Source organism: Arachis stenosperma, chromosome 7, assembly GCF_014773155.1.
Source record: "Arachis stenosperma cultivar V10309 chromosome 7, arast.V10309.gnm1.PFL2, whole genome shotgun sequence".
In the NCBI taxonomy this organism is placed as follows: domain Eukaryota; kingdom Viridiplantae; phylum Streptophyta; class Magnoliopsida; order Fabales; family Fabaceae; genus Arachis; species Arachis stenosperma.
Genome location: NC_080383.1, coordinates 89,384,007 through 89,400,677, shown reverse-complemented (window position 1 = coordinate 89,400,677; position 16,671 = coordinate 89,384,007). Strand labels below are relative to the sequence as shown.

Below are 16,671 nucleotides of genomic sequence, written 5' to 3'. Positions count from 1 at the left end.
TAAAATGTGAGGTTTAGCTGTTGTCAATAATTTGCTGTTGAAGTTGGTCGGTTTGAAAAAAAAGATTTAATATTAGTATTTGCTTGATTTTGAAATAATTTGTTATTGGAAATGATTTGAATGACTGAGAGGTGTTTGGTTTGATAGTTGGGACCCTTGAAGGGTGGCAGAAATTTGAGTCTTAGAGGATATATTGCCAAAATTTCTATAAGAATTGGAGTTTTGATTTGAGGTATTATTTTAAAAGGGAAAGAGATTATTATGTGGCTTGTGTATTTGAGACTATTTGTTGACCCTCTGTCGCAAGATGTGACCGGGCACTTTAACTCCCCGGATTCCCCCATGGGCATGCATATAAATATGAATATTGAATATTATTGAGCTTGGAGTTTAACTCCATGGAATACTATATTATTGAGCTTGGAGTTCAACTCCATGGAATACTATACTATTGAGCTTGGAGTGTGACTCCATGGAATATTATATTTGAGCTTGGAGTTTGACTCCATGGAATATTATTGAGCTTGGGGATGCGCGCACAGAGGGACTGTCCAATGGTTAACTACCAGGACTTGTCGGGTTGGCTGTATAACCGACAGATGAGACTCATCAGCCATAGGACAGGCATACATCATATGCATTTGTTTGTCTGCTTGAGTGTGCATTGTTTTGGTTTGCTTAACTGTTTAAAACTGCTTATCCGCTACTTGTTCTATTTGCTGTGAATGCTTCTCTATCTGTGTTTTCTTTGTTTGAGCTGTATGTGTATGTTTTCTTAAAAATTTCTCTTGACGAAGGTGTGAGGAGAGAGGGTTGTTCTACCAGTGATTCGGAGGAATAGAGGAGACAGAACGTGAATTATTAGGTTAAAGTTAGATTCAGAATTAGAATACCTTAGACAACTTACCTAATTTCTGGTTTAGTTGAATTCTTAGGTTGAAATCTGAGTGTCGAAGTTCTAGGAATGCCTCTGGCTTTCCCGATACCTTTTATATTAACTATGCGGGCACCTTTACCATACTGAGAACCTCTGGTTCTCATCCCATACTATGTTGTTATTTTCAGATGCAGGTCGAGAGACACCTCGTTGAGCGTTTGGGTATCTTCCTTACGAGCGAAGAACTGTCTTTTGGACTGTCATATTTGTTTTAGGCTATGTATATATGTTTATAGAATCTCCGCATGTATATTTTGTGTTTTGTCCCTCCTAGAGGTCGACTTGGAGATACAGGGGTTTATTTTGTGGTTTGAGTTTTATTTTGGGTTGTACATATACATAATTATATACTCTGGTCGGCCTTAGCTTCGCAGGTCGAGTCTGGAGCTTGCTGTCTGAGTTTTGGAACTCTGATATGTATATATATGTGTACAGTTATCTTTCGATTTTACCTGTCCATTTTACGAATATCCATGCGAGTGTGTCACGATTTCCTGTTTATCAATTTGTTTAGCTTGTTCTTCAAGGCTCCTAAATATGATTTCACCCAACTATATCTATGTAGATATCATTTTCTTTTGGAGGTTGTAATACCTTGCCACCTCTGCTTTACGACTTAAGCGTAAGGCCCTGTGTGGTAGGGTGTTACATTATGGTATCAGAGCAGTTCGTTCCTATAGAGCCTGAGGGATGGACTGATTATGCTTCTGGGCATACTCTGGGTGTGTGTATGTGCTATTAGGATATCTGATTGATATATATGGCATAAATGTTCATGAGCATGCATCTGGAACTTGAAACATTAAACTTGCGATATTGAGACTGATCAACTTAATATCACTTGTTTGGTGTGAACAGGGACCAAATGTCGTCTCGTGGATCCGAACGAGGTGTTCAGAGAGGAAATCCCGTGGTTGAACCAATGCAAGGACGTCCAGGTGGAAACCCTAGTGCTAGTACAAGTAACGTAAGTCGATATTATAGGTCTATGACCCTTACTGACTTCCTCAAGAGTGGTCCACCTCGGTTTAACGGAAACGCCAATGCCCTGGAGGCTGATCAGTGGTTTCGAGAAGTGGAGAGGTTTTTGTACACTCAGCATGTTCCTGAAGTACAGTCAGTAGAGATAGTGACTCATATATTGGAAGGAGATGCTCAGAATTGGTGGCAAGAATTGTGTCATACCTTGCAGGTGGAGTTAACGGATGTCTCTTGGCATGGATTCAAGACAGAGTTTTATGGGAGATATTTCTTGCATGCATTTCGCATTGCAAAGGAATTGGAGTTAATGCAGCTGAAGCAAAAGGATATGTCCGTTGCCGACTATACCCGTGAATTCGACAACCTGTGCCGTTTCTCAAAAACTTGTCAAGGAAATCCAGCTGATTATGAGGAATGGAAGTGTGCTCAGTACGAGAAAGGACTAAGGAGAGATATCTTTAATTATGTGTATCCACAAAAGTTAACAAATTTCACTGAGTTGGTTAAGAAGAGCCAGCTCGCTGAGGATTGCTCCATGAAGTGGACACTGCTACATGAAGGCTTTGGTGAGACCACTCCAGAAGAGCCGCGCAGGTACGGACTGGGAATGTGTTTTCGATGTGGAGCACCGGGACATATGTCTAGGGATTGTTCGCGTGGGAGAGCCGCAAATACGGGTTGGCCACGACAGGATCGAGGTAAGTATGATACCGAATGCGTAGACAGGATTTGTTCTGTATAGAGCTAGGACCCCGCTTTCGTTTAGGTTACATAACCAGATATGGAAGTTTAGGACTGGAAAGGCTGGATGTAGTTTTGGAGTTGGACACGGACTAGGAATTTAGGCCGATAGAAATATCTCTTTGATAACCAGTTAGGTGTCGAGAGAAAAAGTAAGTTGTGATAGGTTTAGTGTTAGAGGTTGAACCAGTTTTGATAGTATTACGTATGATGACACCATTAGAATCAGCAGAACTTAGGAGCTAGATGACGCGAATATTAGAAACGATAACCCCGTCGTTCTAATACCAACCTGCCTTATAACCTTTCTGCATCGAATCTATCTTGTATCTTCCACTTTGCGTAGACTTTTAAGTTATAAGAATATACTGGATTTACAAACTAAGCATGTCAAATCTTTCTGTTTTCTTTGACATGTTTAAGAAGGAAAGTTACGTTAGTATGAATCTTTTCTAATTTTATATCAATTTTCGAGGGCGAAAATTTTTGTAAGGTGGGTAGAATGTAGCGACCTTCAGTTTTAAAAATATAAATATAAATAAGTTATAATTTATTTTATAAAATTAAAATTTTTTATTTTTAGAAAATTATTTTTATTATCAGTAATTGAACTAATTTTATAATAATTTGAATTTAATCAAATCTATATTATTATTATTATTATTATTATTATTATTATTATTATTATTATTATTATTATTATTATTATTATTATTAGATATAATTGTCATGAGTATTATATGTAGTATAAATTTATATAGTTTTAAACCCTAGTATTATGTATTCATTATTGTTATTATATTCACTACGTTGTTGTTGTAATTATTATTACTATTATTATTATTATTATTATTATTATTATTATTATTATTATTACATGATCATCATTGCTATTGCGAATATTATTATTACTATTATTAATTATAAAGGATAAAAATCAAAGGCGGTTTATAGTTTGAATTAAGTTATATATATATATTATCACTATTATTATGCATATATACATACATATAAATATAATAATAATAAGGAAAGCTAAGGCGGCTTATATATAAGCCTTCATAAGTCATACGTATATATATATATATAGATGAACATCATAAGAAAGAAAAAGAGAGAGAGTAGCGTAACGAAGAAAAAAAAAAGGAAAGAACGTAAATTCCTTCGAACTTCCGGCTTTGATTTCTTGCAATCCGTAACTCCAATCAAAAATCTAGTCCGGTAAGAGTATTCGTAACCTCCTCCTCTATACGTTGGCACCATTTTTATTAGTGGAAGTTGACAATGACGTAGCTCCTCTTTCTTTTGAATTTGGCCAACGGGAATTTTAGGAGGCATAAACGATTCTGGACATTTTCTTCTTCAATAGCTCAGTCAAAAAGCTTCTTCGGAGCTTTGAATATTTTGATTCCGTACGAAGGTATGGTTTTGGTTTCTCGTAGTTAATGTTTAATGTCACGTGAAAACTTAGGCTAGAAGACCTTAAGATAGGAATGAAATGAATGAATAATTTATGGATTGTGTATATGGTATAAAATGTGAGGTTTAGCTGTTGTCAATAATTTGCTGTTGAAGTTGGTCGGTTTGAAAAAAAAGATTTAATATTAGTATTTGCTTGATTTTGAAATAATTTGTTATTGGAAATGATTTGAATGACTGAGAGGTGTTTGGTTTGATAGTTGGGACCCTTGAAGGGTGGCAGAAATTTGAGTCTTAGAGGATATATTGCCAAAATTTCTATAAGAATTGGAGTTTTGATTTGAGGTATTATTTTAAAAGGGAAAGAGATTATTATGTGGCTTGTGTATTTGAGACTATTTGTTGACCCTCTGTCGCAAGATGTGACCGGGCACTTTAACTCCCCGGATTCCCCCATGGGCATGCATATAAATATGAATATTGAATATTATTGAGCTTGGAGTTTAACTCCATGGAATACTATATTATTGAGCTTGGAGTTCAACTCCATGGAATACTATACTATTGAGCTTGGAGTGTGACTCCATGGAATATTATATTTGAGCTTGGAGTTTGACTCCATGGAATATTATTGAGCTTGGGGATGCGCGCACAGAGGGACTGTCCAATGGTTAACTACCAGGACTTGTCGGGTTGGCTGTATAACCGACAGATGAGACTCATCAGCCATAGGACAGGCATACATCATATGCATTTGTTTGTCTGCTTGAGTGTGCATTGTTTTGGTTTGCTTAACTGTTTAAAACTGCTTATCCGCTACTTGTTCTATTTGCTGTGAATGCTTCTCTATCTGTGTTTTCTTTGTTTGAGCTGTATGTGTATGTTTTCTTAAAAATTTCTCTTGACGAAGGTGTGAGGAGAGAGGGTTGTTCTACCAGTGATTCGGAGGAATAGAGGAGACAGAACGTGAATTATTAGGTTAAAGTTAGATTCAGAATTAGAATACCTTAGACAACTTACCTAATTTCTGGTTTAGTTGAATTCTTAGGTTGAAATCTGAGTGTCGAAGTTCTAGGAATGCCTCTGGCTTTCCCGATACCTTTTATATTAACTATGCGGGCACCTTTACCATACTGAGAACCTCTGGTTCTCATCCCATACTATGTTGTTATTTTCAGATGCAGGTCGAGAGACACCTCGTTGAGCGTTTGGGTATCTTCCTTACGAGCGAAGAACTGTCTTTTGGACTGTCATATTTTGTTTTAGGCTATGTATATATGTTTATAGAATCTCCGCATGTATATTTTGTGTTTTGTCCCTCCTAGAGGTCGACTTGGAGATACAGGGGTTTATTTTGTGGTTTGAGTTTTATTTTGGGTTGTACATATACATAATTATATACTCTGGTCGGCCTTAGCTTCGCAGGTCGAGTCTGGAGCTTGCTGTCTGAGTTTTGGAACTCTGATATGTATATATATGTGTACAGTTATCTTTCGATTTTACCTGTCCATTTTACGAATATCCATGCGAGTGTGTCACGATTTCCTGTTTATCAATTTGTTTAGCTTGTTCTTCAAGGCTCCTAAATATGATTTCACCCAACTATATCTATGTAGATATCATTTTCTTTTGGAGGTTGTAATACCTTGCCACCTCTGCTTTACGACTTAAGCGTAAGGCCCTGTGTGGTAGGGTGTTACAGTATGGATCTGGATATAGCTCTTCGAGAGGAGAAACTCACTTTCATTCAAGAAAATCTCAATGAGGTTAAAATAGAGAAGTGGGAGAGATCCAATCGAATGAGCATTATGATCATGAATGCTCAATTCCTGAGGTGTTTCGGGGCTCAATTACTGAGGATAAAGATGCCAAATAGTTCATGAAAGATGTTGAAAAATTCTTCACTAAGAATGAAAAGGCGGAGGTAAGTAGCCTTTTGAGCAAACTTGTCTCCATGAGGTATAAAGTTAAAGGGAACATAAGGGACTACATTATGGAAATGTCTCGTCTTGCTTCAAAATTGAAAGCACTAAAGTTATAGTTGTCTGAAGATTTACTTATGCATTTCATTTTGACTTCCCTTCCTGCACACTTTGGGCAATTCAAAATGAGTTATAACACTTTGAAGGACACTTGGTCCTTAAATGAGCTTATATCTCACTGTGTGCAAGAAGAAGAGAGGCTACAACAAGATAAGACTGAAAGTGCTCACATGGTTTCATCTTCTCAGTATAAAAGAAAGCGTGATACTACTGCAGATGCACCTTCTCAGCAGAAAAAGGCTAAGAAACAGGATCAAGCTTCAACCTATTTCTTCTGTAAGAAGGTGGGACATATGAAGAAAGATTGTACCAAATATGCCACTTGGCGTGTAAAGAAGAGTATAATTCTTACTTTAGTTTGTTCTGAGGCTAGTTTAATTTATGCACCTGTTGATACTTGGTGGGTAGATTCTGCTGCTACTACTCATGTAAGTGTTACTATGCAGGGTTGCCTGTGGAGCCGACCGCCAAGTGATGTTGAAAGATACATCTATGTGGTAGACGGCAATATAGTTGCAGTCGAAGCTATTAGAACCTTAGATTATGTTCCACGAGTGGATTTTACTTGAATTTATTAGAGACATTTTATGCACTGTCATTTAGACGAAATTTAGTTTTTGTTTTTTTGTTTGACAAATCAGGTTATTTTTATTCATTTGAAAACAATAAAGTCAGTCTATTTTATAATTCGAATAATATTTACTCTGGTTGTTAGGTGGATAATCTATATAGGTTTGATTTGAATTCCTATAATAATGAAATACTGCAAACATGTACAAAACAAAAACTAAATGAGAATTCGGCATCATTATGTCACAAATGCCTAGGTCACATCTCTAAATAGAGAATTCAAAGGCTCGTGTTGGATGGAATTCTTGGACTCCTAAATTTAGCAAACTTTGAAGTCTGCATTGAGTGCAGAAAGGGAAAAAGGACAAATGAAAGGAAATTAGGTGCCAATAGAGCTAAAGATGTCTTAGAACTGATACATACTGATATGTGTGGCCCATTCCCTACTGTCTCTTGGAATGGACAACGGTACTTTATTACGTTCATAGATGACTACTCTCGTTACAGTATTCATGAAAAGTCCCAAGTCTTGGATGTTTTCAAGTCTTTTAAAGCTGAAGTTGAACTTCAACTTGGAAAGAAAATTAAAGCTGTCAAATCTGATCGTGGTGGTGAATACTACGGAAGATATGACAGATCAGGTGAGCAACGTCCCGGGCCTTTTGCTCTTTTCTTAGAGGAGTATGGTATTATTTCGCAATACACCATGCCAGGCAAACCTAGCATGAATGGTGTTGCAGAGCGAAGGAACTGAACTCTTAAGAACATGGTGAGAAGTATGATTAGTCATTCTTCCTTGCCTGAATTACTCTGGGGAGAAGTCTTAAAGACCATAGTGTACATCCTTAATAGGGTACCAAGCAAAGCAGTTAATAAATCCCCATATGAAATTTGGACTGGGAAAAGGCCTAGTATAAATCATTTGTATATTTGGGGATGTCCAGCTGAGGCGCAACCTTATAGGTCGCATGAAAGAAATTTGGACTCAAGAACAATTAGTTGCTACTTTGTTGGTTATGCTGAGCGTTCACGGGGTACAAGTTTTACAATCCTGCATCAAGATCTATTTTTGAAATGAAAAATGCAAGATTTCTTAAGGATGTTGAGTTTCGGGGGAAGGAAATATTAGAAATGTTGCTTTTGATGAGGATTCCATAACTGACAATGATCAGGTCCTTGTGCCTATTGTTATTCAAGATACAGTTATAGTACAAGAGCAAAATGAGAATTCTACTGTATATCCAGTTACAGTACAAGAGAACAATGAGAATACTGTTGTTGCTCAAGATACTGCTACAGCATAGGAAAATAATAAGAATCCTTCTCAATCCTAACCCGTACAGCAAGTTCAACAACCTCAAGAAGTACCATTAAGGAGATCTAACAGAAAAAGGAGAAAATCCATCTATGATCTCAAACAAGCTTCTCGTCAATGGTGTCACAAGTTTAAGGCATTACCTCATATAGTTTTGAGGTAAATATTATAGATGAATGTGTATACCACAAGTTCAGTGGGAGTAAATACATATTTTTGGTCTTATATGTTGATGACATTCTACTTGCCAGTAACGATATAGGCTTGTCGCATAAAACTAAGAAATTTCTATCGAACAAATTCGAAATGAAAGATCTTGGTGATGCCTCTTTTGTATTAGGAATCGAGATACTAAGAGATCACTCTCAAGGTATTATTGGATTATCACAAAAGAACTATATCAAAAAAGATTTTAAGTAGATATGTCATGGAAAATTGTAGACCAATGGACTTACCCGTAGCTAAAGGAGACAAGTTTAGTCTCAAGCAATGCCCCAAAATGATCTTGAGAAGACAGAAATGCATGATAAACCTTATGCATCAGCACTACGGAATTTAGTGTATGCTCAATTCTGAACACATCTCGATATATCATTTATAGTTGGAGTGTTGGGTAGATACTTGAGCAATCCAGACATAGATCATTAGATAGTTGTTAAACGCGTAATGCATTATTTAAAGAAAACAAATGATTACATGCTTATTTATTGGAGATCAAAAAATTTGGAGATCATTAGGTACTCTGATTCCGATTTCATAGCATATGGTTGCAAAACTTTGTCACTGAACTTTATATAGTAGATGATATTCAGAGGACATTAAAGATATTTTGTGTAACACCCTAATATTCAAATCCTTATGCTCGAGTCATAAGTCAATGATATTACGGTGGTACGACTCTCAGGTGGATTTTTAATATATAAATGTAGTTAATTTCGAAAGGAGTATTAATCGAGAAGCCTGAAAAGAGTAGAAATAAAATCGCGAAGACGTATCACTCACGTTTTGACAACGAAAAGTTAAACTGTGAAGCCGAAAGCGATAAACGGACAAGGCATAAAGGAGATTAAGAGATAGATAACGGATAGATATATATAACATAAGTAATAGCCACTAGTCGCGACCCGCGAAGTTTAGGTCGGCTAGGGTACAGTATGAAAGTAGTTGACAACAGTACATCCTAATCTCTCCCAAAGGAAACATAAGAGCCTCTATAGGCAAGTTCCAAAAGAGTTCAACACATAATATAATCCTTTCAAAACAAAGGTGGAGAGATTCTAAGCAAAACACAAAGTAGAGAAAATAAATATCTTCGCCGTCTCTCAGACGAACCGCAGCTCACTTCTGAGCACCTGAACCTGTATCTGAAAAACAAGAGATATATACGGAATGAGAACCCCGGGCCCATGGGTTCCCAGTACGGTAAAAGTGCCAAATAAATACAATGCACTGTAATAAAAACTCACTAAGCGTCCTAAACTCCTTTTCACCAAGTATCCAGCCTAGATTCTCACTAATCCATAAATAGGCATCTGTCGTAAGGGGATACTAAATCTAGTTCATGTTACACATGTTTCCCAATTCGCTGATTCTTTCACGAATCAGACTCAGAATCATAAGCAAAACCATCATCAGTTGTTCTGCCTCAGCAACTCTATATCAATACATCATACCCTCGCCTGGAGCTAGTGAAATCACATCACTGCGTCTACCCAGGGAGCTCAAATGATCTCATTCGAAAATCATCATCATTATGCAATCGCATTATCAATTCATCTCATCAAGAACAGCCCCCATCATCCACCAACACCATCATGAGGGATCTCTCAGTTGTACAAACACAAGCAATACAGACAAGTAATACACAAATAAGGTACAAGTAGAACAAGTAGCATGTAATCAGGTAACATAGCATATATGATATAGAAATCCAAAACAATAGGCAAACCCAAACAATTCAAACATATGCAAATGATGAATGCCTGCCCTATGCTGATGATATCATCTGTCGGTTATCAAGCCAACCCGACGTGTCCGGTAGCTAACCCGGGCACAGTCTCTCTGTTGCGTATTAATATCATTAGAGGGAATATGTGCCCTGTCACCATTAGAGGGTATCTGCGCCCTGTCGCCATTAGAGGGTATCTGCGCCCTGTCGCCATTAGAGGGTATCGGTGCCTGTCACCCTTACAACCAGAGAGAAAACACAAGCATGCTTACATTCAACATTTTTCACATTACCCGGAGCAAGTGGGACGAGCCACAACCCTTGCTACTGCCCAGTATCTTAAACATTAACCCGGAGCAAGTGGACGACCACACCCTTGCTACTGCCCAGGTATCTCAAACATATTCATTAATCAATTCAATTATCTCCCATTATCAAATCTCAACATTAACCTGGAGCAAGTGGGACGAACCACCACCCTTACTACTACCCAGGTATCACAAATACATTCATTCATTAATCATATGCAATATTCTCAGCCTAATCATAATGGCTTTGCCGTGACCCGGCATAACTCAGCCATCCGGCTCATGGTCCAATCAAGAACCAGCCATTATCAATAAATAGCCCTTCGGCTCATGGCATACACGGTACTCCCACGTCATCCTCCATATCTCATATACTCATCGTTGATCATCATTGATCATAACTTTTCCCCTTGCTTCACTCGCAAGTTACCACATCCCCTAACTCTTTTCTCATTGATAGGCATATCATAATGATTTAATACATAAGGGTGAGATCGGAGGCTTAAAAGTATAGATTTGGCTCTAGAACTCAAAAATCAACGTTGGCATGAAAGAGGGCCACGCGTACGCGCACTCCACGCGCACGCGCGGATGGCCTTAAAAACTCATCGACGCGCAGCGTCATGCACGCTAACGCGTGGATTACAAACTTGCCAATCGACGCGCACGCGTCAACCACGCGTACGCGGTGTTCTCGTGCCCAGGCACAACACTGGCACAGTCCTGGCATAACTCTCTGGAAAATGGCTGGGCATTGGGTGCACAATCGGCGCGCCCGCGCACATCACGCGCACGCGTGGATGGCACTTTTCGGAAGAACGGCGCGTACCGCCAAGTGTGCCCACGCGCAAGGGGTCATTCTGCTAAAATTTTCTAAGTTAAAAACTGCAGAATTCACAGATTTAAACCGCAATCTTCCAACGGACATAACTTCCTAATTTTAAATCGTTTTCACCCGTTCTTCGAACGGCATGGACATCCCGGATCCAATTTCATTTCTAAACAGATTTGGTACAAAACAAGATCCGTAGTCCAAGTTATGTCCCATCAAAGTATGCCCAAACACCATATTTTCATACAAAACTACAATATGCCTTTTCAAAACAAGCCATTTTCACTCTTTCAAAATCAACCAAAACATGCCAATTTCAACCCTTTTGAAACCAATCAAAATATACCCAAAATCACATCAAGCCTCCTCAACTCATACTTAACACTTTACCACGAATCGCAAAACCATCATATAACCATCTTTACCCTTTCAAGCAAATGGCTAAATACAAACATATAACATGTCATACATCCTTCCTCATCTCAATTTCCAACAATACTATTTCCAATCAACCATCATTATACATAATCAATATCATAATCACTATCGTGGTTTCACCCACAAATCAACCTTAATCATCCCTCAAGCATATATCACAACATATATACCTCTCATGCATCACCATACCATCAAGACATCAATAATCAATCACATATGACATAATATTTCTCAACCCAAACCAAACATACTTCATCTACATAATTTCACCCTTCAACTCCTCACACCTCATTATTCACAATCACCCAATCATTCGCATATTCATTATATGAAATTCATCCAATCACTTGTGTCATCATACAATGCACACATCAACTTACCTCCCTTACCTCTTTCCGGCCTCCGGCCTAAATTTACGGCCTCCGGCCCAATTTAACAATTAAATGCATAACCACAAATTAATACTCATTATCCAATACTTCAAATTTTCAATACACCAAGCATACAAGGCCACACAATTCTCACCCAATCATCAATTCACATTACATACAACTATGCATATTAGCATCAACCATTTACACAATCCAAACTTAATCCTAGGGGCATCTAGCCTAGGAATTCTCATCACACACACGGTACTTAAATGAAACTTAAACCGTACCTCTTGTAGCCAAATCAATTGAGCCTCTTCTATGGAAGTCTCCACCACCCTTAGCTCCAAGCCTCACCAAAGGTCCACAAGCAATACCAACCTCCCAATTGTGCATCAAAATCACCAAATACACTAACATAACCAATCACATACATACATCACCTAGGCTCATAAAGATGATAATCACAAGGGTTTGAGCACTTCTTACCTCAGCCCATGAATTAGGGATAGAACCCACTTAGAATCCATGTTGGAGTATCCCTAAACACCCAAAATCACAAGATTTCAACACTAACTTCCCAAAAACGTGTAACAGTGGGGAATTTCGAAAACTGGGCAGATATGAATGGAATACTCACCACAAAACTTAGATATAATTGTAGAGGATGAGAAGAGCGACGCGTGGCTGCAAACGGCTCGTCAATCGGAGCTCCGTAGCTCAAGTTATGGTGATTTGAAGATCAAAGAGAGTTAGGTTTTCTCTCTTCTCTTCTCTCTTCTTAATTCAGCGCCCCAACCCTTCTCTTTAGGGTAAAATGAGCTGAAATGCTCATAACTAATGTTTATATATGTTGGGTCTTGGGCCCACTTAGGCCCAGTTCACTTATTTTTGTCCGTTGGTCCAATTTTGGGCTAAAACCTTTAAGATTAGCGCTCCAAATCGCACTTTAAATATTTCTACCTCCCCTAATCATAATTCCTCATTTCTTAATCTTATTTACTCATAATCAATTTTCTCAGCTGCAGTACCAGACAGGTCTCAGCCGGTACTGCCGATCAAAATTCCACTGCGCGCTTTTACGCAGAAAACTATGTCTTCCGACTCGGAAAAATTCACTGAATCCAAATATCATTGAAATCATCAATTCCAATTGCCAAATCTTCCACCATATTCGCTCCTACTTAACTCATTATTTAATTAATTTCGGTTAGACCGGGTATTACATTCTACCCCCCTAACAAAATTTTCGCCTTGAAAATCCATCCATCCCTACGAGTACGCGACATAGTATGCCTTTATATCAAACACATAACAGTTCCAAGGTCCCTTTACTCTACGCGCTTCCGTTGCCGCGCTGATTTCTCTATCTCCAAGGGTCTCGGTCATTTGTTCAACGCCGACCAACAGCCTCGTTCCTTACTTTTACCGTCTTATCAACTCACACCTTATTAAATCTCGAATCATGTCATCAATAATTGCCATATTCGTTAATCATAGCCATCATCCCACATCATTATAATCAATCAAAGCTTTCTTCGTTTTAGAATTCAACGAGTTTGTGCTAACAAGCTGACAAACTCTTAAGAATCCGCTTTCCTTTACTAATCTATAAAAGCTTTCGAGACACATCTCTTTTGTTGAAGTTACTCAGATCAAAAATCATTTTCAAAAACATAACCAAATACTCCTTCAAATTCTTGGGAAAATTTTCAACAGCACCTCTCCAAAAATTGGAGTTTACCACCCTCACGGGTTCCCTCAACCAATCCCAATACCGCATCGGCATTTCGATTTAATGGTTTTCACATTCGTCGGAAATTTTCAACAGCACCTCTCCAAAAATTGGAGTTTACCACCGTCGGGTTCCCCAAACCAATCCCAATACCGCATCGCATTTCGATTTAATGGTTTTCACATTCGTCTTTCAAAATCAATCATTATAATCTCAAACTAAAACCAAGGTCACTATGACCAAACATCACAGTACATCTCTCAACACCACAACTTGCACTCTCTCATCATCTAAATCCAATTGTGCATTAATGATAATTTCCTCATCCGCTTTAGAACCACAAAGCTCGCAGCCGCAATCATTTCAAACTACTTGGGATCATTACTTGCCAGTAACCGCTTAACCCTTCTAGTATTCAAACATAAGATACTATAGTAACTTTTACAGCTCTCATCGTAGCTATCCTGTGTTACTGCTTCCACAAGTTTCCGTTGCTTTATTCTGATCTCTCGTCTAGTACGAGCTCTATCACTTACTTCCTCAAGTGCTCACCACAACTTAGCTTGACTGGCATTCACTAAATTTCTATCTATGATAGCCAAACCACATACCAACTTAATCGTTCTTTTAGCACGTTGTTACCAATCTTTCGCTTACCAATTCCCAAACTGTCGGATCTAACGGTATCCCCCTTGTTGTAGTGAACACACGACCTTGTTGTTGGCTCTTGGTAGTATTCCGGTTGACCTTCTTAGGACGTTTCTAGGACACATGTCCAACTCCTTCTACAACCATGGCAAAGTCCCATCTACCTCGACGGAGTTCTCGAATGATGGCTTTGACATCGCCCACCAGTCATTCCGTTCTGAGGTTGCTTTCCGTTAAAGCCTACCTAATCATTTATGCTCACCAACCTTCTATTAAGATAACTTAGGGTTATCTAGAACAGATCATAATTTTTCATTCAACCATGTATTATGAGTGAATACCCGCCTTCAGCATTATCTAAAGTGGTAAAGAATTAAGTTATCAGTTTTCTTATTACCTCAGGTATGAAAATCGGACCTGGCAGTCTCCCGATCCTTCCGGTGTGGGCAATCTCTGACCCAATGTCCTAGCTTCCGCAATTGTAACATAAACCCGAACCATAACGACACGGTCTATTTGGGTGATGACCTCCACATCTCTGACAGCTCAAAACATCTGAAGCAGCCACTATTTGTTTTTCCCTACCTTTTTCTTGGGAATTTTTATTCGTCGCAAGGTCATTTCGCCTTTGGGGAGAACGTTGTGGGTATCCTCTTCTCTTAAACTCTTGACCCCTTGTTGGGTACTCTTGATTGTGCTCCCTGCGGTGGGACTCCTGATGGTCATTCTTCGCCTCAACAGCCTTCCTCACACATTCTTCAGCAATACGGCTATTGTTTACAAGTTCGGAGAAGACCCTAATCTCCATCGGTCCAACGGAGCTCAGGATTTCACTTCGAAGTCCCCCCTCATACTTAATACACTTCCATTCCTCGAAGTCTCCCGGGGTTCCTTGACACATACGAGAAAACCTAAATAACTCCTCAAATTTATCCGTATACTCAGATATGGACATTGTACCCTGCTTCAGTTGCAGTAATTCAAGTTCCTTGGCCGTTCTAGCAGAATTCGGGAAGTACTTCTTATAAAATTCCACTTGGAAGGCACCCCAGGTGATAGGATCATTCCCCTGCTGCAGGAGACGTCGAGCCCCTTGCCACCAATGCGATGCTTCCCCGTGAGCAATAGGTAGCAAATTCAACACACTGTCCTTCAGGCAAAGAGCCTCCGCAGTGGCCTGCATAGCAGCAGCCATTCTCCAACGCCGCCTAAGTTTACCGGGTTATTCGGGTTGATTTTCCGGTTCCTGAGTACTAGTACGATCTCTCTCACGTCCCCGACCGGGTCCACGAGGCGCCATCTGGTTCCTATACACACCAAACAATCGATATCAAGTTGATCAGTCTCAATATCGGAAGTATAGTGCTTCAAAGTACCAAAGGTACACTCATGGACTTCATGCTAGATGTATCAGTTAGATACCCTAACTAGCACAGGCACAGACTCAGAGTATGCATTGAAGCATAAGCATTCCATCCCTCAGGCTCACGAGGACGAACTGCTCTGATACCATAATGTAACACCCTAATATTCAAATCCTTATGCTCGAGTCATAAGTCAATGATATTACGGTGGTACGACTCTCAGGTGGATTTTTAATATATAAATGTAGTTAATTTCGAAAGGAGTATTAATCGAGAAGCCTGAAAAGAGTAGAAATAAAATCGCGAAGACGTATCACTCACGTTTCGACAACGAAAAGTTAAACTGTGAAGCCGAAAGCGATAAAACGGACAAGGCATAAAGGAGATTAAGAGATAGATAACGGATATATATATAACATAAGTAATAGCCACTAGTCGCGACCCGCGAAGTTTAGGCCGGCTAGGGTACAGTATGAAAGTAGTTGACAACAGTACATCCTAATCTCTCCCAAAGGAAACATAAGAGCCTCTATAGGCAAGTTCCAAAAGAGTTCAACACATAATATAATCCTTTCAAAACAAAGGTGGAGAGATTCTAAGCAAAACAAAGTAGAGAAAATAAATATCTTCGCCGTCTCTCAGACGAACCGCAGCTCACTTCTGAGCACCTGACCTGTATCTGAAAAACAAGAGATATATACGGAATGAGAACCCCGGGCCCATGGGTTCCCAGTACGGTAAAAGTGCCAAATAATACAATGCACTGCAATAAAAACTCACTAAGCGTTTCTAAACTCCTTTTCACCAAGTATCCAGCCTAGATTCTCACTAATCCTAAATAGGCATCTGTCGTAAGGGGATACTAAATCTAGTTCATGTTACACATGTTTCCCAATTCGCTGATTCTTTCACGAATCAGACTCAGAATCATAAGCAAAACCATCATCAGTTGTTCTGCCTCAGCAACTCTATATCATCATCATACCCTCGCCTGGAGCTAGTGAAATCACATCACTACGTCT

At 39.0% G+C, this 16,671-nt stretch overlaps 2 protein-coding genes across 2 annotated transcripts; one reads left to right on the top strand and one right to left on the bottom strand.

The window, feature by feature from the left end:
- The first annotated feature begins 1,802 nt into the window (after positions 1 to 1,802).
- On the top strand, positions 1,803 to 2,660 carry LOC130940098 (uncharacterized). The gene has a single exon (XM_057868149.1). The coding sequence runs from the start codon at positions 1,803 to 1,805 to the stop codon at positions 2,658 to 2,660; it is 858 nt and encodes a 285-aa protein (XP_057724132.1).
- Positions 2,661 to 14,751: 12,091 nt separating this feature from the next.
- Positions 14,752 to 15,480, bottom strand: LOC130940097 (uncharacterized). The gene is made up of 2 exons (XM_057868146.1): positions 15,197 to 15,480; positions 14,752 to 15,082 (listed from the first exon to the last, which is right to left on the bottom strand). The coding sequence occupies exons 1-2, from the start codon at positions 15,478 to 15,480 to the stop codon at positions 14,752 to 14,754; spliced, it is 615 nt and encodes a 204-aa protein (XP_057724129.1).
- Between the last annotated feature and the right edge of the window lie 1,191 nt (positions 15,481 to 16,671).

What these genes read in the sequence shown, in the direction of transcription:
- LOC130940098 (XM_057868149.1), top strand. Translation starts at nt 1,803, where the DNA reads ATGTCGTCTCGTGGATCCGAACGAGGTGTTCAGAGAGGAAATCCCGTG.
- LOC130940097 (XM_057868146.1), bottom strand. Translation starts at nt 15,480, where the DNA reads ATGGCTGCTGCTATGCAGGCCACTGCGGAGGCTCTTTGCCTGAAGGAC. An exon ending in AAATTTGAGGAGTTATTTAG is followed by an intron (nt 15,083 to 15,196) that starts GTTTTCTCGTAT and finishes GATGGAGATTAG; the next exon opens with GGTCTTCTCCGAACTTGTAA.